The sequence below is a fragment of the Protomyctophum parallelum genome (genome assembly GCF_964188405.1).
Source record: "Protomyctophum parallelum genome assembly, chromosome: 18".
Classification (NCBI taxonomy): domain Eukaryota; kingdom Metazoa; phylum Chordata; class Actinopteri; order Myctophiformes; family Myctophidae; genus Protomyctophum; species Protomyctophum parallelum.
Genome location: NC_139716.1, coordinates 15,227,122 through 15,253,448, shown reverse-complemented (window position 1 = coordinate 15,253,448; position 26,327 = coordinate 15,227,122). Strand labels below are relative to the sequence as shown.

Here is a 26,327-nt window from a genome sequence, read left to right as displayed (position 1 = left end):
GGATAAGTTGTCCCGAATTTCCCAAAGGCCTGCAGCACGTCTCACCCCACGGAGGTGGTTTCATCCACCCCGCTTTTGACCACCCGACAACTCTGTTTCTCCAGTATATGAAAGCCTATATTGGCCCATTTAAGATTCATTGAACGGCAACTGAGCCATTTTTGCCTAGCCAAAGCATGCCTACCTCATGGGAATTAAACAACAATAATACAACAATAATAATCATGTTCTCGTCAATGAAAGCTCACATGGTTGCAAATGCATGCATTGTAACATGATGTGGGGTTTATTTATTGACCAATAGAGATTTAAAGAAAGGGACAAACATGTCAATATGACTGACATATGCAAATATCAGCCTGATATGTCAGCTGGACGAGATATATATCGGTCAAGAGTTGCATTCTCCTCTGTACTTAAAGATGGAGTGCTGTGATTTTTGTAGTTTTTTCCAGTTTTTCATGTGTTCATTAGACCCCTTGGTGTGGTCGGTATGTGCAATGCAGAGTCATAGAGAGTTACGCAAACTCTGTTCACTTCATGGGGCTTCAGTCCAATGGCGGCTCTCCTACATAGACTTCTATTGGCTTCAGTCCAACGGAGGCTCTCCTACATAGACTTCTATTGGCTTCAGTCCAATGGAGGCTCTCCTACATAGACTTCTATTGGCTTCAGTCCAACGGAGGCTCTCCTACATAGACTTCTATTGGCTTCAGTCCAATGGAGGCTCTCCTACAATAGACTTCTATTGGCTTCAGTCCAATGGAGGCTCTCCTACATAGACTTCTATTGAGAATGGGGACAACCAACTGGGACAAGGCATGGACCGGAAGTAGGCAGAAATGCATTGGACTCTGGGCAACATCCCAGCTTTAATGATCTTAAATCCATTTATTTTAGATTGTTTTGTAGTATTGGCTTACAAGACACTCACAAAATTGTACATATATAATGATACATATACACAAATAGACAGTTACGGATACATCGTTCTCCAACGTAACTGCCACACCTTCTCTATGAATTGTCTTTAAAGGTATATTCAGTGATTTCACTTAATTCAAATATCACTTATTTTTTTGTTTTGTTGTGATAATCCTCCCTACTATAGAGTGTGCTGACCATATAAGGAGTTCCTCCCTGTCCCCAGTTAACCCCTGGGGGTCAAAAAACCTTTTGTTTTTGACTCTCTATCCTGATTGGACGAAAGGCTGGGTCCCACAGCCAAAAACGAAACCTAAGGTTTTTTGAGTGAAATCACTGAATATACCTTTAAACAAAAACTTCATTACTGAACAACCAATTTAACATAAAACACTCAGACATCCAAAACAAATCTGGGTTATTATCCTGATTTTTTTTCAAATAAAGAGTTTCTTAAATCACGGTATAGTGGACAATAGAAAACAAAATGAAACTCATCCTCTACAACTCCCAGGTCACAAAGAGCACACAGTCACTGCTTCTCAGGAATGCCAGAAATATGTTCATATTAATACAATAATACAAATGTAGATCTGTACAACTCAAAGTAAAGTTTTAGTGATCTGATTTGAATGATTCAGTACACTGAAAAGAACAACAATGCTCATCACTACTAGTTGTGTGAGCTTGTAGATCTGCTATTCATCCGTGTGACACCGGTGTGTGCATCAAAATATAACTCAAGCCTAATAAAGTTTTCATCTATGAAACATCTTCATCTCTCACATCACCAGTGTCTGCCTGGCTGGGAGGAGCCATGCTCATGGTGTCATGTCCTGAAGAGGGCGCTATTGGTCCAGGATATCTGTTCAGCCAATCTGAGACCTTGGCAGAAGGTGTGTCACCACTCACTGCAACACAAGACAACAAACACACACACATTTACACTTAGAATAAAACACTGTCACTGCAACACAAGACAACAAACACACACTTACAATTAGAATAAAAACATTTTGTTTAAAATGCTACTGTAGCCTAGGGGATATTTCTCATGTTAGCCTATTATTATAACAGGCTTAAAAACACATCTTGCTGGAAAATAGAAAACGAGAGAGCTTTACAACAGAATGCCAACTATTGAGGACTGACTATTAATTAGGGCATTTGAACACTGATGCCTTCCATGTCACAATGTGGGACAGGGTCTCAGTTTGAACACTGATGCCTGTCGGTCACAATGTGGGACAGGGTCTCAGTTTGATGCCTGAGGGGCTGTCCCACACAAAGGGACATCTGGTCACTCTGTAACTATAATGGAGAGGACATGTCTGGGAATGATAGTTTTCCTTTGAGATCTATGCAGTACCTCTTGTCGTCCAGTAGGTGTCCTACCTGACCACGTGCACTTTGACAGTGTCCTGACTTATTTGAAAGCAAGATACTTTGTTTGCAAATATATTGCCCTATATGCCCAATGTGGGACAGGGTCTCAGTTTGTGGGACGCCTGAAAAGTCTTGGAAATGAGGGACTTCACGCAACGGGTCACCCTAAATCTGGTCACCCTAAATATTCATCTCAGAGCAGCCTACTAATCATTATTTAATGAAAATGCATCCAATCTTGTTATTTTATGAAATGCACAAACACACATTTTAGTAAGTAATGTATGTCCACATAAGAGGACAACAGTAAGACTCACTACTTGGTTCTTGTGGCTCCGTCATCACAGACGTCAACATCGTATCGATCAGCTCCTCCTCTCTCTTCTTCCATTCTTCTGCTGTTAGAGTTTTAACTCCTGTCAGTCTCTCAAACAGAGTCTTCTGTCGTGTCTTGTCACAATATCAACAGGAAAGAGAGGGAACATTTTAATTAGTGAAAAAGCACAAATATCATCCCGATATATCAGATAGATGGTATATCAATCATCAGCACTTAAATCAGATTTATCTTCCTATATAAAAACAACAATGGAAAAATATGATCAATTACATTTGCATTTGTAACCAAAGCTAGTTATCAACAAAGTGTTATGCTATGTTGATTAATGTAATGCATACTGTAGACCACAATGGAAACACTTACATCAGACTCTGCCTGGCTTGAAACGACACTCATGGTGTCAAATCCTGAAGAGCGAGTTCCTCCACTCACTGGAACACAAGACAACAGACAGCAACACATTACATTACACGATTACATAATTATCGTTTATTTTTTCCTAAATTAAGGCCATAGGTAGTCTGGCTGTGTGTTTTATAACTATTGAACCAATAAAAAGTATTGACAACAGCTGTGACTAAATAATTACTACCCATTGAAACACAGCCTCTTTTTATTTCCTGAAAAGTAACATTATTGGACATACAGTACAGGTTTCCATCTGACAGTGATGACATCATGATGTAAACAGGATATTGATACTCACTGCTTGGAGGACGCCACTGTATGCTGTTCCTCCTCCTGACAGCTGGCAGGGTTGGTTCTTCTAGCCCCGTCACCACAGACTGAAAATACAATGAAACATAAAGTAAAGAAATTAGAACTTAAATGTTTGTGACTAAAGTTTCATCTATGAAACATCTTCCTCTCTCACACTTACATCAGCATCAGTGAGGCTTGGAGCTTTACTGGCGGTGTCATATCCTGAAGAGCGAGTTCCTCCACTCACTGGAACACAAGACAACAGACAGCAACACATTTACACTGACAATATAAACACACTCACTGGAACACAAGACAACAGACAGCAACACGTTTACACTGACAATATAAACACACTCACTGGAACACAAGACAACAGACAGCAACACATTTACACTGACAATATAAACACTCACTGGAACACAAGACAACAGACAGCAACACATTTACACTGACCATATAAACACACTCACTGGAACACAAGACAACAGACAGCAACACATTTACACTGACAATATAAACACACTCACTGGAACACAAGACAACAGACAGCAACACGTTTACACTGATATATCCAAAAGGTCAGCAGAGCATTCAGTACAGAGCATTTGTGCATGCACACACACACACACACATGGTCACACATGGTCACACATGGTCACGCACGCAGGAACAATGCCAATATGCTGTAGACAGGATATTGATACTCACTACTCGGAGGAAGTAGCTCCATGCTGTTCCTTCTCCTGACAGCTGGCAGGGTTGGTTCTTCTGGCTCCGTCGTCACAGACCTCCTCATCCTCTCTATCATCTCCTGCTCTCTCTTCTTCCATTGTTCTTCTGTTCTTCCTCTCAGTCTTTTAATGAGTGTCATCTGTCCAAAGTGTCCTCTGTCCCTCATCACCATGTCTTCTATTTTCTCCATCAGCTCTGTGACTTCTGAAATGTCCCCGTTCTGACCATGCAGAACATGGTACCTGTAGCCACATTTCTCCAGGATCCTCCTCAGAGGTTCTCCTTCAGCCTCGATGTACTCCTCAACACGTCTCCCTCCCAGCCAGTATCCCCACGTGAACAGAACCAGAGCGCGTCTCCAGACTCTGTCCCCCAGCAGCTCCATGTGTTCCTCCACTGATCTCCTGTCAGCTTCACAGAAACTGGACCCGACAGGAACATTCACCAGGACAGCGTGGGGCCCAGGAGAACACAGAGTCACACCGTGTAGAAGGACGTCTTTGGTCTTCGGTGATGGAGGTGTAGTCGACCAGTCTGGACAGTTCACCACACTCACTGTTCTGTCAGCAACTCGTCTCTGTTGTCTGACACATTCTGTCAGTTTAGTCTGGCTTTTAAACTCCTGGAATATGAAGTTTACTGTATGTTAGTCTCTGTTGTCTGACACAACGATTGCGATTTTTCAAAAATAGCAGACCTACAAGCTCGTAGCGCGGCACTCGGTGCTGCGCTATGAGCTTGTAGATCTGCTATTTTTCAACAGCTAAAGCATAACATAATGCTTCAAACACCAAAAGGGGTTCCCGCCCAAAATGGGTTAAGATGCTGATTCTACAAATACCTTCTAAATTAGTAGTTGTTACATTTTCAAGATAAAAAAATAGAAATAGCGGAAGTGACCTACGATGATAATAGCCGACACACAAATCTAACATGACACATTTCTGTGTATTGTTCAGTGACACTTCAATGATCACATGATCAATGCACATTCATGACAGCAGATAATATAGTATAATATATTATATACTGTTACATTATCTTCAGAAAACACATTTGATCTCTTTACTGTTTATTTACTTAAACAGTCAAAAAAAAAAAAGTCATTCATTATAATTATAACATCACATTCATATAATATTACTCACCTTGTATAGAGTTTGTTTAAACACATCATCCTGCAGTATGAAATCTCCAGCTCTGCTTCTCTGATCCTGTTCTCCACCAACCAGCATCACCTTCACCTCTGGTAGCCTCTGATGCTCTCCTGACGCACGCACGCACACACACACACACACACACACACACACACACACACACACACACACACACACACACACACACACACACACACACACAATTATTGATGCATTAATGCAGAGGTTCCCAACCACACTGTCCTACTGGTACTCTAGACATGTCCCACTGGTACACGGGACATGTCCCACTGGTACTCGGGACATGTCCCACTGGTACTCGGGACATGTCCCACTGGTACTCTAGACATGTCCCACTGGTACGTCAGACATGTCCCACTGGTACTCGGGACATGTCCCACTGGTACGTTAGAAGGAATCCCAAGTTTTCCCGACGGTGAATCTCTAAGCGTGCGTCACCAGGATCAATGATATAATAATATAGCAGCAGGTCGACTGTCTTCTGTGTTTTGGTAGATGATGTGAGACCGTGACATCAATGCTGTTTAAATTAATGTTTATTTTTGTTTATTTACACATTATCTTTTCTATTAATATGTGGGATTCACACACGCACACACGCACGCACACACACACGCACACACACACACACACACACACACACACACACACACACACACACACACACACACACACACATCACCTTCAAACAGAGCGTTCAGAGCAGTTCTTTGTCTCTGTGTCTTGGTCATCAATGTGTGGACATGTTCCTCTCTGATCTTCTTCCTCTCTGACGTCGTCTCTGAAACATCTCCACCATCTTCATAGTGTCCTCCTCTGTTTCCTGACACCATCTCCTCCATCTTCTGCAGCAGCTCTGTGACCTGAGTGTCATCTGTCTTCTGGTTGTTGAAGACATGGTACCTGTTCCCACATGTGTCAACAAGCCAGCGGAGGTCTTCTCCTTCAGCCTCGATGTGCTGCTCGATGCTTCTGTCTCCCAGAAGGTCTCCATAGGTGAACAGGACTATAGCATGACTCCACGCGCTCTGTGACAGAAGGGTCATGTGTTCCTCTACTGCTACTCTCTGTGCTTTGGTGAATGCTCTATGAAGAGGAACGACCAGAAGGACAGCATGTGGTCCAGGAGGACAGAGAGACACACTGTCCTGGATCTCCAGTCTGTCCATCTCTGAGGTGTCCTGTAGTGGACGGTTGTAGAGCCAGCCTGGTGAGTCCACCACTGTCACCTGTCTCCCTGCTACGCTACCCTGTCTCACCTCACACTGCACTGACCTCAGTTCAGTTTGAAAACCATTTCCTCCTAGAATGGTGTTTCCTGCTGAACTCTTCCCAGATCTCCCCCTTCCCAACAGCAGAATCCTGAGGTCAGTCAGTCCTGTCAGAGAAAACATTGTTTACTTTCACTTTGACAGATTCTTATTTAAAAACTGGAGACATATCATTATTTCATCATTCATCGCAGTAAAAATAGCAAGAAAATAGCAGATCTACAAGCTCACAATTAACACAATATGTTGTGTTGTGAGCTTGTAGATCTAGACTTGTAGAGTCTGTCCTCTTTTGTTCTGCTCTTCTGCTGATAGTTCTCTCCTTCTCCTTCAGTTCCTCTGTCTGTCTGTCTGTCTGTCTGTCTGTCTGTCTGTCTGTCTGTCTGTCTGTCTGTCTGTCTGTCTGTCTGTCTGTCTGTCTGTCTGTCTGTCTGTCTGTCTGTCTGTCTGTCTGTCTGTCTGCCTGCCTGCCTGCCTGTCTGTCTGTCTGCCTGCCTGCCTGCCTGCCTGCCTGTCTGCCTGTCTGCCTGTCTGTCTGTCTGTCTGTCTGTCTGTCTGCCTGCCTGCCTGCCTGCCTGCCTGTCTGTCTGCCTGCCTGCCTGCCTGTCTGTCTCTGTCTGTCTGTCTGTCTGTCTGTCTGTCTGTCTGTCTGTCTGTCTGTGTGTCTGCCAAATAGGACCTCATGAGTGACAACATAAGAGAAGTGGGCCCACAAGTGACAACCCTTAAAAAATTGAGGATTTTTTTTAACAGATTTTTATAATAATTATATGATTGTTGCTGATGACACCTGATTTTTTTTGGAGCTGTACGATTTCTGGAAAGGGTGGGCCCCGCAGATGACAATACACACTCATGTCCCACAAGTTATGGCAAGGGAGTGTGTGTATGTGTGTGTGTGTGTGTGTGTGTGTGTGTGTGTGTGTGTGTGTGTGTGTGTGTGTGTGTGTGTGTGTGTGTGTGTGTGTGTGTGTGTGTGTGTGTGTGTGTGTGTGTGTGTGTGTGTGTGTGTGTGTGTGTGTGTGTGTGTGTACCAGTATCTTTTGGAAGTCCAGTGGTTCGTTTCAGAGAGTCTGTCCTCCTTTGTTCTGCTCTTCTGCTGATAGTTCTCTCCTTCTCCTTCAGTTCCTCTGAGACGTGTTCTTCTGTCTCATAGTGACCACCACTACTCTTCACCATCTGATCTATCTTCTCCATCAGCTGTGTGACCTGACTACCATCTCCTCTGTCACTGATGTTAAGAACATGGAAGCGACCTTCACATTTCTCAGTGAGATATATTAAGTATGGGTCAGATCTAATGAGATCAGGTCTCATGTTGGTTTTATCAGCTACAGTGAACACCATAATAGCGCGTTTCCACACTCTGTCACTGAGGAGAAGACTCACATGCTCCTCTGCTGACAGATCTGTTCCTACATATGGGACGTCCAATGGCATCACCAGGACGAAGGCATGTGGTCCTGGAGGACACAGACTCACACTATGTTGGATTTCTAACTGGGTCAGTTTTGGGGTCAGATCTAGGGGTAAATGAGACTCCCATCCTGGTGTGTCGACCACACTGACCTGTCTCCCTGACACTAACTCTTGTCTCATGACACTCTTAGTTGTGTTTGTTTTAAAACCATCTCTGCCCAGGATGAGGTTTCCTACTGAACTCTTTACACTGGGCACTCCGGGTCCGATCAAAACAATGCTCAGTTCTGACGGCTCGCTGTTCTTCCCTGGTTGGAAAAAGAAACATAATATTGATACAAATCACAGATGTGACTAAACCAGTATCAGTTTGTTGGTTTCATCTGATTTAACCCATTAAAGGGATTGTGACATTAAAAAAAGGTTTTGGAATTGTTCTTGTTTTTTTTAGGTTTTCTAATCTCAATTGCACCCAAAAAACATGAACTTTTAACATTCAGTAGATTTTCTGTGATCTGGGGTTTTCTGGCTCAAACAGGTGCTCTGATTTGCCGGCAGTAAGTGACATCACTTACTGCAAATCCCATATATGTCAATGGGATTTGCCAGCAGATGTCACTGTTTCACTGTGTTGCCTGTTTTCATTGTAGCTCAAAAGGCCCAAAAAAACCCAAAGAAAACTTCAGACCACAGAAAATCCACTGAATGTTCAAAGTTCAGGTTTTTTGGGTGTAATTGAGGTCATAATACCTAAAAGAAAAAAGATAAATAAATGAAAATGAATGTCATAAAACCTTTAAGACCTGAGGCTGATTCTACAAATGCCTTCTAAATCAGTAGATCTCAATCTTTTTCAAGTCAGAATGATATGTCACCCAGAATGATATGTCTTTGGCTGCAGAAACCCCCCCCCCCCCCCCCCCCCCCGTCGCCGCCCTTTTCTGCTCCATTGTAAAATATGGATTTGTGTTAAAATATTAAAAAGTAACATTTATTCCACAGTCAACACAGTCAATTTTTTCAAATATGTACAACCTCACAGCGTGGCAAAAGTGACGTGCATGCTGCAGTGAGCTTGTAGATCTGCTATGATATAGATCTGCTATCCTAAGAGTTTTCTGATAAAACTACATTGCTATACAGTATACAGTATATAGGCCTATTATAATGCGTTTAGCTGAACTCTAAAACCACACAGATCCTTTCCCAGTTTTAAAGGGTTGATAGAACTCACCAGTGATGGAAGCTGAGGTTCCACTGGCCATCCTGTCTGCAGCTGTTGGTTGAACTGTAAAACATTAACATACAGTAAATTAGAATAATCTACTGTTATTATAGGTTTGTTGTCATTGCGTGCGTGTGTGCGTGCGTGCGTGCGTGCGTGCGTGTGTGTGTGTGTGTGTGTGTGTGTGCGTGCGTGCGTGTGTGTGCGTGCGTGTGTGCGTGCGTGTGTGTGTGTGTGCGTGCGTGTAAACCATAAACATTACTAATAATAAAACTGCTACAGTGATAATCACATTCCTCACTGTCTGTCATTTACTACACACACACACACGCACACACACACACACACACACACACACACACACACACACACACACACACACACACACACACACACACACCAGCAGGTGAAAGCAGGTGTTAACTAGAACTGCACTCTGTCGGTGACGTACAGTATATGTCGATCAGTCTCGGGTGGATTAAAGGAAATGCCTCTATGCATATGTATATGCAAATTCTACTTCGTTAAAGGGCCACTTCACCTCTTTTGAAACCAGAACTTATTTTAATGATGTTTAGGACACAATAAACACTGTCCTGGGTGTGGAAAATGCAGTCTCACTTCCTTCCTGGACTCAAATTGTGCTGCTGTTATCTACTACAAATACTATTATTATTATTATTATTATTATTATTATTATTATTATTATTATTATTATTATTATTAGGGTTAGGGTTAGGGTTGTGCCGAATTTTCACGATTTTTCTAAAATAGCAGACCTACAAGCTTGTAGCGCGCCACTCGGTGGCGTGCTATGAGCTTGTAGATCTGCTATTTTTAAATAGCTAAAGTATAACATAATGCTTAGTAAAAACACCAAAAGGGGTTCCTGTCCAGAATGGGTGAAGGATTACATTATAAAAAGCATGCAGCCAGAAGACAGAGTCCAGTAAATACAATAATAAACATGTCAGACCAAGTCAGACCAGGATAAAGTCCAACAGGTGAATAAAAGCAGATTAAACATCAACAGAACCTCTCTGGACTGAAGGGATTTCTACTCAATAAAGTCCATCTGGGCCATAGCCGTCATCACAAATGTGATGAGGTCATCACATTTGGGAACATTTGGGCAAGTGGCTATGGTCAAATTTAGCCCAAGGAGTGTTGTACTGTTTTTTCGTGCAAAACTAATGCAAAGAATCATGAACTAGTTTGACACGTCACATGCTACTGAAAGCAGAGTTAAATTTAGAAATGTTTTTCTTATATAGGTTGTTAATGGTACCCCAGCTTTCAGCCGCTGTTTTTGATTGATTGAATGAAATATTTATTAACAGTTTGCAGAATTACAGTACATTTCAAGCACAACTCAATACAAAGACTGTGAGTGGACGACCCAATAAAGCATTACACTTGTTTACAAGCGGGTCCACCTTGTTCAATTGATCAAAACATTTAGAGACGTACAAATAGACACTTCTATTATAGCCAAGCAAAGTTTCCCAAGGTCGCCGACCTCGGGCGCCCTATAGCTAAACCATTAGAGCAGCCCTATAGCTAAACCATTAGAGCAGCCCTATAGCTAAACCATTAGAGCAGCCCTATAGCTAAACCATTAGAGCAGCCCTATAGCTAAACCATTAGAGCAGCCCTATAGCTAAACCATTAGAGCAGCCCTATAGCTAAACCATTAGAGCAGCCCTATAGCTAAACCATTAGAGCAGCCCTATAGCTAAACCATTAGAGCAGCCCTGGGAGACAAAATGTGGAGCTTTTAGACAAATTAGTGCAAAATCTCCCTTTAGCTCCTCCACTATGAGGTCATTCAGAGCAACATTGATTGAGATGCAGGTTTAAATCACCAACAACACTCTGTCAACGATGACAGAGGTTTAAATCACCAAGCAACACTCTGTCAATGATGACAGAGGTTAAACTGGTTTAAAACAGGTTTAAATCACCAAGCAACACTCTGTCAATGATGACAGAGGTTAAACTGAAAAGGTCACTAGAATCAGACAAATAGGAGCTGCTGTAACCAGGATACAATACAATTACTATAAAAAGGCGTTGGTGCGCCCCCCTTTGGTTATAGAGGGTATATGCACCTGATATCATCATCATGCCTGGAAGATATGCCCCTTCTGAGTGGAAAAACAATACTTTCTGGCCTTGACCCAAGAGGCCAATAGCAAGAGGTGCCAACTGTGCTTTACTTCCCTGTATCTGAGTGAAGTGGGCGGACAGCCAGACACATTATTAGGAGACAGGGAGCAGGTTGGAGTCTATTCATTTCCAATGGGAGAGTGAACGTGAACACAGCTTATGATCCATTCCTTAACTCCAACTCCGAGCAAACCATGCCTATACTTAGGAGACCATTTGTAGCATTTTGTAGTCCATTGCGCCTCTATGTGGCTCCAATGAAGTTCGTATATCTTCCTATATTACCAATCTTTGCCATGACAGCCCATACATCACAACAGAAAAGTCCTATCTGATTGACAGCCCATACACCCACACAGTAAAGTCCTATCTGATTGACAGCCCATACATCACAACAGAAAAGTCCTATCTGATTGACAGCCCATACATCACAACAGAAAAGTCCTATCTGATTGACAGCCCATACATCCACACAGAAAAGTCCTATCTGATTGACAGCCCATACATCCACACAGAAAAGTCCTATCTGATTGACAGCCCATACACCCACACAGTAAAGTCCTATCTGATTGACAGCCCATACATCACAACAGAAAAGTCCTATCTGATTGACAGCCCATACATCACAACAGAAAAGTCCTATCTGATTGACAGCCCATACATCCACACAGAAAAGTCCTATCTGATTGACAGCCCATACATCCACACAGAAAAGTCCTATCTGATTGACAGCCCATACACCCACACAGTAAAGTCCTATCTGATTGACAGCCCATACATCCAAACAGAGAAGTCCTATCTGATTGACAGCCCATACATCCACACAGTAAAGTCCTATCTGATTGACAGCCCATACATCCAAACAGAAAAGTCATATCTGATTGACAGCCCATACATCCACACAGAAAGGTCCTATCTGATTGACAGCCCATTAATCCACACAGAAAAGTCCTATCTGATTGACAGCCCATTCATCCACACAGAAAGGTCCTATCTAATTGACAGCCCATTCATCAATAAGCAATATTGCGAGTCATATAACTTCCCCTCCTCCCCCCACGGCTGCCGTGGCCGCTCCTGGAAAATGCACTCACTCTCCCTCAAAAACATGAAATAAAAATAAAATAATCCTAACAGTATTCTAAATTAAAAAGAAGACAATACCGCATTTGTGTAAGAGAAATAATAATATAAACGTTTTTTCGGTCATTTGTCTAGAAAATTATTTCGTCTGGTGAGTTGGTGAGTTGAGGGAATCGTTACATGCCTACTATTAATATATCACGTGGCCCACCTTTAAAACACGTACAGTATGTAAGTCCATATAAATAGTCATATTTCTACTGTTGTTGTTCAAAGATGTTCTCATAGTCAGAATGCTTACCTGCCAACAAGGTGAGTCGTTGAAGTCAGAAGTCCTGACTGAACTTCAGACCTCCAGACACTTCCTGTACATCAAGTCATAAACTGTGTAATCGTTAACTTCACTGTAGGCCAGTGGGTTCACAATGTGGGGTCGGGGGACCCACAGGGGTCCTTGAGGGAGTTCCAGGGGGGTCCCCTGCAGCTAAATGATATAGTTTGGAACCAAATGGACCCTCTTGGGTCTGTATTCTCTGTAACTCTGAGAGCTCAAATGGAACCATTTGCTTCCATTTGAACCATTTGGTTCCATTTCAACCATTTGGTTCCATTTGAACCCTTTGGTTCCATTTGAACCATTTGGTTCCATTTCAACCATTTGGTTCCATTTGAACGCTTTGGTTCCATTTGAACCATTTGGTTCCATTTGTACATTGATTTGAGGGTTCCACTATGTGAGGAACAAAGGACTCCTGATCTATTCTGGGACGAAGTTAGACTGTTTATTTAATAATGAAGTATTATTTAGGACAGCCCAGTTTGTTTCTATTTTTTTTTTTATGATTCAAAATTGTATTGCTTTTTCAATTTTTAGTTTCACAAACAATTAAGACAACAAACGAAACAAACTAGACAAGAAGATAATAAATACATTACACAACGAAATCTTTACAGAAAAGATAAACAATCCAGACAATACAATACAATACAATAAAATTATAATAAAACAAATTCATAATAAAAAGGGAAAAATAAATGCCATTACACCTGGGTAATATCAATTTACACTTTCACTGAAAACAAGAAAAACAGACGTTGCGCTCACACCACAATGGGATTGACAGCAATATGCATTATGTATCCTCCCCATTTCCGTATATATTTGTCCAGTCTGTCGGACGGTCGGACCTCCTATATGCCATTTCTTCGTATGCTGCAACCTTGCCTAACTCCACAAACCAGTTATAGAGCCTGGAGTAGAAGACAATCCCAGCTCTTCAAGTATAGGTACATGTGTCTCCTGTTACAGGCCTAATGGTGTATTTTATTTTATGGTATTTTATTTTATGTTGTATATTATGTAATCTGCCTCGTAAGGATCTGGGGTGTATCAGTCAGTTTGGTATTCACTTGATCATTGTTTGCAAACCGTCATGTCGGTTTATTGTCATTGTTTATGTAAACTGTAAAAAGTGTCCTGTGAGTCCATATAAGGCTTCTTCGGAAGCATGACACTTAAATAAAGAATCAATCATCATCATGTACACTCTCAGAGTTAAATTAGCGTTGATTTTACAATATGAATTCTGGGTCCCAGAGATAGAAATGCCATTAAATGGGGGTCCGTATACGGTAGTAGCCTACTTAATGACTAGTATTAACATGTTATTGTCTTTTTGTGTCCAATGTAGTTACGTTAATGGTTCATAAAGTTAACATAACTATAGCGAAATGCATTTGAAATTAAATAAATGGATTACTTTTCAGGGTTCCAATTCAAAAATAGCTAAAACATATTCAGGTTTTCAATTCAAATATAGCAAAAATAGCTGATCTACAAGCTCAAAACGCGTCGCATTGCGATGCGTTTTGAGCTTGGTAGATGGGCTATTTTTGCTACGATAGTAATATGTACTGTGGCCCTCTGGAGTGAGTGTGGAAATATATTGGCCCTCGCCATCGTCAAAGTTTCCCACCCCTGCTGTATGATGATTGGTGTATGATGATAAGAGCGCCCCTCACTTCACATGGGTGTGATTTCTTTCTTTTTTTTAAATTAAATTAAAAAAGAAATATGGATAAAATCTGGATATTCTGTTGTAAAAATAAAAAGTGCCAAAAACATTCACACGTGTTCCGTTATAAAAAAAATAAAAAACGTTAAAAAGTGGAGAAACATTGACATTATGGCATGTTGTTGGATATTCCGTTATACAAAATAAAATAAAATGAAAAAAAGGTGCAGAAACATTGAAATTATGTTTCTTTGTGGTTATTCTGTGTAACAAATAAAATAAAAATGTGCATAAATTTAAAAAAGAAGATCAACTATAAATATCGCGGTTGTATGCGCCTGTATGACCTGTGACCTCTGACCGCCTATACCTTGAATTCCGAGAGGACATTTTTGTACCAAAATGTCCCACAGTTCACCCTCGTCGGTGTTCCTGAGATATCGCTGGCGTTCCCACCGTCGAGGAGGATGGGCGGGCAGGCGGACAAACACAGTTGGACAGGAGGAATTTAAAAAGTCACCAAAAAAAAACTACAACAACCTACAAATTAGTATGTTGTACTGCTGTGGATTCTGTAAATTAAATAAAGAGCTTCAAAAAATGTGACCTTATATTTATTAATAATAATAAAGTGGATATTCTGTTGTTTAAAAAAAAATGAAAGGTTCACAAAATTTGACATTATATTGATTAACAAGGTGTTAGTTTAAAAAAAAAAGAGATCCAGGAATCCTTATATGTTGTGTTGTGGATTTCTGTTACTGGGGGTATAAAAAAGGGGGGAAATCTAATGATGCAACCTATCGCGGAGGTAAGAATACAAAGGTTTAATGTTTACGTTGACCACTGGCAGGCGTTCTTTGTTATCAGTGCGGCTCCCTGCTGCTGAAACGCCTCCTCTCTGGCTTTGAACCTGTTCTCGGTTTTGTCTCCGTTCCGTTTAGCTAATCCTCTTCGTCTTGCTCCTCGTCCTCTCCGTCTTCCTCGGAGGTGGCGTCCTGGTACTGCTGGTACTCGGACACCAGGTCGTTCATGTTGCTCTCGGCCTCCGTGAACTCCATCTCGTCCATGCCCTCGCCGGTGTACCAGTGGAGGTAGGCCTTGCGGCGGAACATGGCCGTGAACTGCTCCGAGATGCGCTTGAACAGCTCCTGGATGGCCGTGCTGTTGCCGATGAAGGTGGAGGACATCTTGAGGCCGCGGGGCGGGATGTCGCACACGGCCGTCTTGGCGTTGTTGGGGATCCACTCGATGAAGTAGCTGCTGTTCTTGTTCTGCACCCTGAGCATCTCCGCCTCCACCTCCTTCATGGATATGCGGCCTCGGAACATGGTGGCGACGGTGAGGTAACGCCCGTGCCGCGGGTCGCAGGCTGCCATCATGTTCTTGGCGTCGAACATCTGCTGGATGAGCTGGGGCACGGTGAGGGCCGCATACTGCTGGCTGCCTCGGCTGGTGAGCGGAGAGAAACCGAGGATGAAGAAATGCAGCCTGGGGAAGGGAATCATGTTGACGGCCAGCTTCCTCAGGTCGGCGTTGAGCTGGCCGGGGAAGCGCAGGCAGGTGGTGACGCCGCTCATGGTGGCAGAGACCAGGTGGTTGAGGTCACCGTAGGTGGGCGTGGTGAGCTTGAGGGTGCGGAAGCAGATGTCGTACAGGGCCTCGTTGTCGATGCAGAACGTCTCGTCCGTGTTCTCCACGAGCTGGTGGACGGACAGGGTGGCGTTGTAAGGCTCTATCACCACATCCGACACCTTGGGAGAAGGCACCACGCTGAACGTGTTCATGATCCTGTCGGGGTACTCCTCTCGGACCTTTCCGACGAGCAGCGTGCCCATGCCTGACCCGGTTCCACCTCCCAGGGAGTGGGTGAGCTGGAAACCCTGGAGGCAGTCACAGTTCTCTGCCTCCTTCCTCAACACGTCCAGGACGGCGTCCACCAGCTCAGCTCCCTCGGTGTAGTGGCCCTTGGCCCAGTTGTTGCCGGCGCCCGTCTGGCCAAACACAAAGTTATCCGGTCTGAAGATCTGACCAAAGGGACCGGACCTCACAGAGTCCATGGTGCCCGGTTCCAGGTCCACCAGCACGGCACGAGGAACAAACTTGCCACTCGTTGCTTCATTGAAATAGACGTTGATTCTTTCCAGCTGCAGTTCGCTGTCCCCGCGGTAAGTCCCGGTGGGGTCGATGCCATGTTCGTCGCTGATGACCTCCCAGAACTTGGATCCAATCTGGTTGCCACACTGGCCTGCCTGGACGCTGACAATCTCCCTCATATTTGCTCAAGGATTCTGGATAATACCTTATGAAGAATCAAACTAGTTTAAAAAATCTGCGTGTGTCGCTTTTCTATCTGTACTCCTACTTGTATCTCAAATACACTCTCTAAAAGAATAATGCTGCATGAAGTGACTTTCGAGCTTCCCTTATACGTACTGACGGCTTCTGCTCTGACGTCACACACGCAACACAAACCATTGCCTAAACTTTCATCTTAAATGCAAAGGTTTTCGGGTTTGATCTTATATGTTATTTTAAACTCGTGCCTTCAATGATCGCAGGTAAAATATTCAATCAATCGATGTGGCTTTAGTGTTTAGCGCTAACGGGGGAGAAATGTCACGTTTTGTGAAACGTTGTTCGTCCCGGGTTACGTCACAGATGTGACATGCCCATATTTGGAGACCATACAATGCTGCAAAATTAGGCCACAGAATCAAACTTTGCAGCCAGAAAATCTAGGTGTGTAGATCAGATCTCGTAAGCTTTTATGAGCCAATGTACAAGCTCTGTAAACTCTATTGTGCAGTGAGTGAAACTGCCTACTTTCAGGTCAAGGACCACTACATTCATGTGTATTTGGCCGTGGACCCCCCCCCATCTGTAAAGATGATGTGCCAAGGACCCCATACACCAATTTGTGGTTTTAACATTCTCAAAGAATCTAACATTTTTATTTTTTTTCACTTAATTTTTATTGAAGAAAAAACAGAGACAACACAACAAACAAAAAAAAGGACAATACGAAAAAAAAGGAACAAAAGGAGAAAGACAAAAACAAAAGACAAGGCTGCATTTTACATATTACAAGATACATTAATTGAAATACTCTTATCGCATTATCGCTATAGGCTGAGAGAAGAGATCCCGTTTTTTATAGAACTTATCCTCTTGTAGTCTAAGTATGAATGTTAGTTTTTCCATGACATACAGTTCATAGGCGGCGGGTGCGTTTTACCTTTGGGTAGGCTATAGAATTGCGTTGGGGGGGGATTCTCGCGGCCGAGCGGAGCGAGGCCGCCGCCGCGGATTTATTTATTTATTTATTTCCCAGATGGTCTAAAAATGAGTTATTTAGCATACTTTTACCAATGAATTAGCCTATACACAGACAACGATTTTTGGACGTCTTTTTCTCAAGTCTCGAGTCAGTCAGTCAGTGACAGTGTAGATTACCCGGCGGTGTTGGCGTGTTGCTGCCCCTCCGGGAGTCGCGGCTCATGGCTCTCCACAGACGGCACAGAGACAGCAGTCACTCCACTGAACGTGCCAGTGTTGCTGCAGTGGTGTGAACTGTGAACCGTGCGGGCACTGGCGCTGCTGAGTTCTGACACCTTCTATAATGCTGCGCACATATATTATATATATAAAAAAAATACCCAGCATAATTTTTGGGAAGGCTAAGCCTTCCCTAGCCTTATGCACCCGCCGCCTATGATACAGTTCCTCAGTAATGTCCATCCAATGTTCTTTCGTTGGTGGGTCCTGTTATGATACCAGCGTCGTGTGATCGCTTTCTTACTTGTTGCTAAGAGGATCTTGATTCAATATTTATCATGTATTAGAAACTCTTCAGGGATATTTCCCAGCAATAAGATACCCAGAGGTATCTTAAAACACAGAATGGTCTCCAAGGTGTAGTGTATAATGTCCTGCCAGTATTTCCACTACTCCACGCTCATATTATTTCCAGAATATATGAGCGTGGCCCGCCCCCTTGTGGCCACACTGTCTCCAGCATGGCTGTTCTGTTTTCAATTGTCTAGACTTAATTGTAGGTGTAATTAAAAAAATCTCATTAGGTTCTTCCAACAGAATTCTCTCCACATTCTTGAGTTGGTGGACTCCTCTGTAGTGATGGTAATCTCCAACTCTTTTTCCCAATTAGTTTTAATGTATTCTGTGTGGAGTTAGTCCTAGCTGAAACCAATGCATTGTATATACTGGACACTGCTCTTTTGGACTCATGCTTATATGCCTGAATAAAATAATCTAACATTTTCAACATTTTTTCTTAAATAGCTGATGTTATAATGGCCTCTGGGGGTCCTCGGACCCCCAGAGGCCATTACTGTACCATTACTGTACCACCATAACTCTGAAAGAGTCCATTTGGTTCCCTTTGTAAACTCATAGAGTTACGGCCATAGAAGTGTTGTACGTCTCTAAATGTTTTGAACAAGGTGGACCCTCTTGTAAACAAGTGTAATGCTTTATTGCAGGGGTTTTCAACAGGTGGTCCGTGGACCACTGGTGGTCCCTGGAAGTATTGCATGTGGTCCTTGACCATTCATTTAGTAATGTAGGATTTGTTGATTTTTTTAAATGTCATTCCACTAGTTGAGAAACAGTGAAGTGAATGAGCTGGTGACCTATGATGATGATAATGATGATGACCGTCCATGTAGTCATTTACTGACAAGTTGGAGGTTAGAATCTCCAGAGGGGGAAGTGCAGCGGATTGTCTGGTTGAGTCAATATTATTAGGAAATTATACTTAGTCAGTGAACATAATAATAATAATACAACTTTATTTGTATAGCACCTTTCATGACATGAAATGCAGCTCAAAGTGCTTCACAGAGCAATGGAGAAAAAAAGAAAAGAAAACAAGGCATAAACATTAAAAAAACAAGAGCAGTAATGCAATACAGTAAGGACATGAATAACAAAAAAGATCAATTAAAAGCACTTGCTATGGGATGCATAGCAAGTGTAATCTTAGCCCTTACCATTTGTACACTCTCAGAGTTAAAATAACTTTGATTTTACAGTACAATATATAAATTGGGGGTCGCAGATATAGAAATGCCTGGGTATGAATTATGTACTGGCCAAGTGGCCATATATGGAGTGTGTCTTGAGTGTACAGCGTTTGATGAGGTCAGATCAACATATGGAATGTCAGAATAGGTCAGCTCCATATATGGAGATCTATAAAGCGTATAGCAGTGGGGGCAGCTATAGTGTCTTGAGTGTACATGTCAGATGAGGTCAGATGAGGTCAGATCAACATATGGAATGAATTCTGTATTGGCCATATATGGAGTGTGACACGAGGCGTGACGGACGGATGGACTGACTGATTTGTGTTTTGACTGTTTTGCAGGTTTTCATAGTAAACTGTGACCTACACAGTCTCAATATCCCAGCATGCCTATTCTGGGGGGAAAACAGCAGATCTACAAAATCAGCATGTGGATCGGCCAAAGATTTGGTGTAATTCAATTACAATTTTAAATGGTCTAAGTGGTTATTTAATTCAACTGCATTATATCTACTGGAGACCCACAGGGGACTATACTAGTCCCCCTCCTATTTTAGCTCTACACTGAAAATCTTCACTGAAAATTAGCCGACCGCTATTTTGGCTCTAGCCGGGGTTAAAACCGCGGAGAGTAGGCTATACATAGATACAGTACATTGCATTCAATTATCAATTCTAAATAATTATTATAATTAATAATATTGATAATATTATTAACAACAACAACAACAACAACAACAACAACAAACCCTCCCCTTAGTCCCCTACACTATCTCCCTTAAAAATCTCGGGTTATTTTAAGGACCGGTCTGACTTGCCTGCGTGTGTGTGTGTGTGTGTGTGTGTGTGTGTGTGTGTGTGTGTGTGTGTGTGTGTGTGTGTGTGTGTGTGCGCGTGTGTGTGTTTGTGCGTGCGTGCGTGTACGTGTGCGTGCGTTTTCAGGGGGAGGGCCAGGTAGAGTTATTATGAAGGCGTTGGTCGGATGGATCATGGATCTCCAATAGTGTCTGGCTGCAGCCCATGTGGAAGGAAGGAGCGGTGGTGGTGTGGTCTATCTCTCTCTCTGGTCTCCCAGGATACTCAACAGACACTGACACCACTTTACTTCACACTCACTACGTTTGTTTAGTGCACGGACGGACGTTTTGGATTACGGATTTCAAACGCGGATTAGTTTTTTAATACTTTCCACTCATCGTCATCATCACATCACATCTAGTACTTTTACGCACGCCACTTTAGTTTGGATAACGTTTCACGTTTTTGGGTTGACACTTTCAATTACTTTAGTGTTGGTTTCCACTCACATTTAAGTCACATAATAGGTTGGATTTACGGGTTTAGATTTGTATAGTCACCATTCATTCACACCACGAGCTTGTTTGTGTTTTCCTGGCCGTCGCTTCTTCACTTCTTCCAATGCAAACAGCCTTGGCCACATTGCAGTAGCCTGCATAGACTATAACTTTTAATAACCACTGTTTTACGCACGACTTTTCTTTTTTAATTAAACTTTTATACAGCCGAGCGGACTGTCTTTTATTGATTAGCAGTAGCTTATTATCGTCGCTTTGGGCGTGGGGTTGGGTGTATAGTTGCCATGGAGAGGTGTCATCATGACACCTGTGAGTTTCCACACCCGTTTGTGCACCAAGTAAAGCTGAGCACGGCGCAGAGGATCAGGGTGAGTCCGTCTCCTCATCATTCATGTACAGACAATGTGCTGCTATGCTATTTTAAGGCGAGCCAGGGCCGTGCAGAGAGCACTGCAGGGAGGGGGGCAGGTCCCGCGGGGCCCAAAGCCCCAAAATGGGCACTTTTGGAGGTGGTCTTTTTGTGGGGTCCATCGTGCCATTTTACACCAGAAATGTAGTGGGCCTACATTGGATGTCTTATGTTAATGAGAAGGCCCGGCCTTGGCTGGCACACTCATTTGCAAAATCTTCCCCCTCAGTTTAAGTTTTATGTACATATTGTTTTGCTATAGAGGGCAATGCGCATGCATAAAGTGAGTGGTAAATCGAGTGGCAAAGTGAGTTTAATGTCGTTTAACATTGTTTAATACAATCAGATATAGGACTTTGCTGTTTGGATGTAGGCTATACATGTAAATGCCAGAAAGTAGATTTTTGCCACTCAGTTGCTGTTCCAGCATAACTTCCCGGTATGATGATGATGATGATGTCACATGCATACCCTCATAATTATACTTGAGCCATGTATTTTTAATTTTTAATTTTTGTACAGTGTACACTGTACAGTATGTGGACCATGGTGACATTGATCAATTCTTGATAAAAAGCTTCTAATATATTATTTGGGCCCCAAAATCTATAAAACTCACACTATTAAGGCAACCGGCCGGTTCCACGCGCTGCACAAGGTGCCCTTTTTTCACTTGAGCACCTGCCCCTCTAAATGTCTGTGCACGCCACTGGGGTCACGGGTCATCTGTGGCCCTGTGCCTCTTTTATATCATGGCTGAATATTCTTTTTCCCATTCTGCCTTCAGTCATAAATCTTTATGCCCGGCTGTCACCCCCAAAAAAGGGTCTCTGACATTGAAACACCACGTGCTTTGCAAAGAGACAATAACAAGGGAGTTGGCAATAACTCAATGGCTAAACTTACTGAAGAGCCACTTAAAGTTCTATTTATACTCAACATTTTACGCTTGGGACTACAATGGAAATGAGTCCAGATTTGTGTTCATATCCTTTTGACAGATATGTACAATTATATGATCATGTATTATGTATTTTAATCAATCAATCAATAAAAAAACAAGAACTGATCACATAGTGATATTTGCCAGGTGAAAGAAGTGCTCGTTTCTTTATTTAGTAACGAACGCTCCTCTCAACCGGCCGCGGTCTCAATCATAACATTACGTTACATAATGCTTATACATTTACACCGGGGGAGGAAGTACATCAGAAGTGTGGAAGGCTACGTTGCGTCACGCTGCCACTCAAGTGATTACTGGCCAATCACAGCGCATCTTTTCCGGGACTTATCAGACCCGAACATGCGCTCTGTGACGCGCGCTCATGCTTCCGCGGTGCTTCCCACGGAACCTCGGGAATGTTTTGCCCTCCCTTGAGCACAGAAAGGGCGTCTACGTTTATATGTCTATGGTAGTGGCTACATCTGTCATTAAAAAAAATATGTTTTTTCAGCGTTTTTCTTTTTTAGTTTTTTTTAATCTTAAATTTTTATCCCACGATTTTGTAACCCATTTTTCACCCCTGTGTCAATCATCTAATAATGTGATCCTGGGCTCTACACACCCTCCACCAACCTAGTCCCCATATATGGGGGACAAAGGGAGAGCAACGGACTTGAACTCATGCTTCCTTCATGCCTGAGTGTCCAAGTTGCTCTTTACACCTGACAGGGGGGAGTTTCCCTGGTTGGACGTAGCACGTGGAAGGAACACGTTATTCCAACCAGTTTTCAACGCGCAATGTTATTTTCCGGTGGGACGTCATCGAAAAAGTCCCCCCCCCCCATTTTAGCCGACAAGATCGAAAATCTTAAGGTGTTAATAACTCTTGATCTAAATCATTCCGTCCAATTCTAAGAAAAGATTCAGCGTTAGACGGTCCATGGCGGTCCCGTCGCTAGAATTAATCATACCTCCCGTTGTTGTCGATCGCATCGAGAGTGTTTTGGCTACATCAAGCTACATCCGGGATAGCATCCGGTCCGTCGCTAAAAGTGCTCTGCTGCTATAAATCACTGGGCGCTCTGATTTAACGGATTAAATAACCCCGGGCGTTCCGCACTTCTGCGTTGCAATCGGAACTCGAGTTCCTGCAGCATCGCATGGCGTGCGTTCATTAACGACGTTAAACCACCCCCCTCTCGTGTAATATTGCTCAACTGTCTTATTTGCTCCTCAGACGTAAAACCAAACGATGTTCTCATATCTAAATAAACCCAACAGGTGTTCGTGGTGGCCAGCGTGCTGTTCCCGGTGCGCATGGCGCTGGCCTCTGTCTGCTTCCTGCTCCTTTGGGGCTTGGCGCGGCTGCGTCTGGCCGGCCTGTCGCGGGAGGAGCGGCGCTCGCGGCCGCTGGCGGCGGGCGGCGGCGGCTGGCGCGAGCGCCTCTTCCCGCCGCTGGTGTGGCTGCTGAGCCGCGCCGTCTTCTTCTGCCTGGGCTTCCTGTGGGTGAGGGTCAAGGGGCGGCGCGCGGACCTGCGCGAGGCCCCCGTGCTGGCCGTGGCGCCGCACAGCGGCTTCCTGGACATGCTGGTGCTGTGCCCCGCGCGCCTCGCCACCGTGGTGTCGCGCTCCGAGAACACCGCCATACCCGCCATCGGAGGTGAGACGGTGTTGTTGTTGTTTTGTTTTTTTTAAAGCATCTCTTGAATGGTTTTCATTTAGTTTCAGTCACATTTTAGTCACCTGGAATATTTTGGTGTTAGTCTAGTTTTAGTCGACTAAATCTACAGTTGATTTAGTCGACTAACATTTATTTTGGCGGGCCTTGATGCCGTCCTAATGGCTGATTTTACACTTGCTGATAATAGCAGATCTACAAGCTTGTGAGCTTGCTATTTTCAGCAGGCAACCAAGTGTAAAATGACTTGTACTGGATCTATATTGTCCACTAGTCCCTTCCTAACATTTGAGTCTAGTTTTTATCTGTTGACGAAATTGCCAATATATTTAGTCTTGGTTTTAGTCATCACAGCTCTGTTTTCATTTAGTTTCTATTTAGTTTTCGTCAGTGAAAAAAGGTAGTCGACCAACAGTTTCTGTCATGGTATTCGGGCCGATTCATACTCCTATTTTAGAGCCGAATAAAAGTAGTTTCGGCTCTGTTAAGCCTACAATGTGACGTCATTTGAGGTTCGGGGGGGGGGGGGGGGTACCGTCCTAAAGTCGGCTCTTCGGTGCTACTGAAAATTTCTGACGAGCCGAAATTATTTCGGCACTACAGCGCCGAAACAGCGGTAAAATAGGAGTATGAATCGCAGACCTACAAGCTCATAGCGCTATGAGCTTGTAGATCTGCTATATTTCAATAGCTAAAGTATAACAAAATGCTTAGTTAAAACACCAAAAGGGGTTCCTGCCAAGTTGGTGACCAAATACAGATAATTCTGATGGTCCTTGACATGAAAAAGGTTGAGCACCACTGACATATAGAAACATGGGTTTTTTTCTGAAAACTGTCATGATTTAGAAGACATTTGTAGAATCGAACTTAGGTCTAAATGGCTTAACTGCATTTCTACCTCTGGGGACCCCGATTCATATCGTAAACGTTTAACTCTCAGAGTTGTACACATGGAATCCAAATCCATTCGTACACTCTCAGAGTTACAGTCCCAAAAGGGACCCATCTATAAGACCACCCCCGGGTCCATTGAAAACCTATTGACATCACTGAGACTCCTTCTCCACCGGTTGGGAACCGGTTCAGTTCAGAACCAGTTTTTAGTCAGACCTCCAAAATTGGAAAGTTAATTGTGAATTGAGTGGGCAAAACCATACCTATATTAAATTGTTTATATAGCCAGGATCAATATATGATAACCCTTCCACAGTAGTAGCTTTTTCATATTTAAATTTTCCTATATAATGCCTAAATTACATATTTAGGCATTAAAGATTTTTAATACAATAAATCATTGTCTTTGTGTAGGCCTAAGTAATCTGGGGAAGTTTCATGGTGATAACAATTTAATATAATTATGTATGGTTTTGCACATTCAATTCATAATTAACGTTCCAATTTGGGAGCTCTAGCTGGCTCATGGACTAAGAACCAAAAAGAACTCAACCGGTTCCCAACCGGTGGAAAAGGGGCCAGAGTGTGTATCGCTGTGTGGGGTGGGTTTTGTGTGTTTTTGGGGTGGGGACCCAGTTCTTGCACATTCGCTCTTGGCGTGCGTTTATAAGGGTGCAGTCAGTGATTCCCCAGATTGCTTCCATGATGAGCTATTAGCTTATTAATGCCTAGCCTTATTACATGGTTAAGGTGTGTGTGTGTGTGTGTGGGGGGGGTGCACGTGTCTGAGGGTGCGGTGTGGACCATTGTTTGGCACGGTTTTGTTTCCCCAGCATTGGCTCTGACATTCTTTGTAAACGCAGTCAGACTATCAGCCACACACACGTTTTTAACTCAAATCTTTGCTTCTGGGGAGGTCCCTTAAAACAACATATTTTCAGATGGGGCTTGGCGGCCAATTACATATATTTCTGGGGGAGAATCTACGTCAGGTCACAATGGGCTAGGCCTGTATGTGCCAACATGTAATCCCACTAGCACGCCATGGCCGCTCCCTCCAACCTTTAGTTCCTTTACTATCCAAGGAACACACATAGCTCTCGTTGTGGTCACATCACTTAAGTTCACACTAATAAAGAATTCATTTCAATACACTTCTTCTTATTTAATAGGCTCTAAATATTCTAGCTCTAAAATACACTTCTGGCTGTAGACTTGGATAACGGCATCCTTGCCACACATAGAGGTACAAGCGTGGTCTGGTGAGGGTGCGTCCGTATACTTATAGTAGCCTATAGGAAATGTACATTTGGTGACAGTTGAGCTTGCTGTGTTAACATTATAGAGGTTGGGATGAGAGGCTTTTAAACCTGTCTTGCAATAAATTGTGCATTTACAGGTACATACATCCAAAGCGCTTTACAACCAGCTCAGTGGCCTTGTGGTTAGAGTGTCCGCCCTGAGACTGCGAGGTCGGGGTTCGATCCCCGGCCGGCGGCCGGGTCATACCAAAGTGGGAAAATGGGACCCAGTGCCTCCCTGCTTGACACTCATCAAGGGTTGGATTGGGGGGTAAGTCCCTGCGACGTA

The 26,327-nt window shown here is 43.2% G+C and overlaps 4 protein-coding genes across 4 annotated transcripts in view; 1 reads left to right on the top strand and 3 right to left on the bottom strand.

Annotated features, from left to right (window-relative positions):
• Positions 1-1,483: 1,483 nt before the first annotated feature.
• LOC310875249 (uncharacterized protein) lies at positions 1,484-4,208 on the bottom strand. Its single transcript, XM_083788428.1, has 6 exons — positions 4,064-4,208; positions 3,527-3,598; positions 3,357-3,413; positions 3,014-3,081; positions 2,628-2,760; positions 1,484-1,835 (listed from the first exon to the last, which is right to left on the bottom strand). Exons 1-6 carry the CDS (start codon positions 4,161-4,163, stop codon positions 1,687-1,689), a joined length of 579 nt encoding a protein of 192 aa, XP_083644554.1. The 5' UTR covers positions 4,164-4,208; the 3' UTR covers positions 1,484-1,686.
• A 15-nt stretch (positions 4,209-4,223) lies between these two features.
• On the bottom strand, positions 4,224-8,170 carry LOC310875980 (GTPase IMAP family member 8-like; the record flags this gene model as incomplete). The annotated part of the gene is made up of 4 exons (XM_083789429.1): positions 7,571-8,170; positions 5,948-6,643; positions 5,236-5,354; positions 4,224-4,709 (listed from the first exon to the last, which is right to left on the bottom strand). Coding segments are annotated over exons 1-4 (1,866 nt in total), but the record flags the coding sequence as incomplete, so codon positions are not given.
• A 7,221-nt stretch (positions 8,171-15,391) lies between these two features.
• Positions 15,392-16,723, bottom strand: LOC310875258 (tubulin beta-4B chain-like; the record flags this gene model as incomplete). The annotated part of the gene is made up of 1 exon (XM_083788436.1): positions 15,392-16,723. One exon carries the CDS (start codon positions 16,721-16,723, stop codon positions 15,392-15,394), a length of 1,332 nt encoding a protein of 443 aa, XP_083644562.1.
• A 4,291-nt stretch (positions 16,724-21,014) lies between these two features.
• The window catches only part of lpcat4 (lysophosphatidylcholine acyltransferase 4), a 34,883-nt gene continuing 29,570 nt past the window's right edge, over positions 21,015-26,327 (top strand). The window contains exons 1-2 of the mRNA XM_083789172.1: positions 21,015-21,178; positions 23,444-23,822. Of these exons, the coding sequence (XP_083645298.1) occupies positions 21,095-21,178; positions 23,444-23,822 (463 nt within the window). The 5' untranslated portion in view covers positions 21,015-21,094. The remainder of the gene's footprint in view (positions 21,179-23,443; positions 23,823-26,327) is intronic.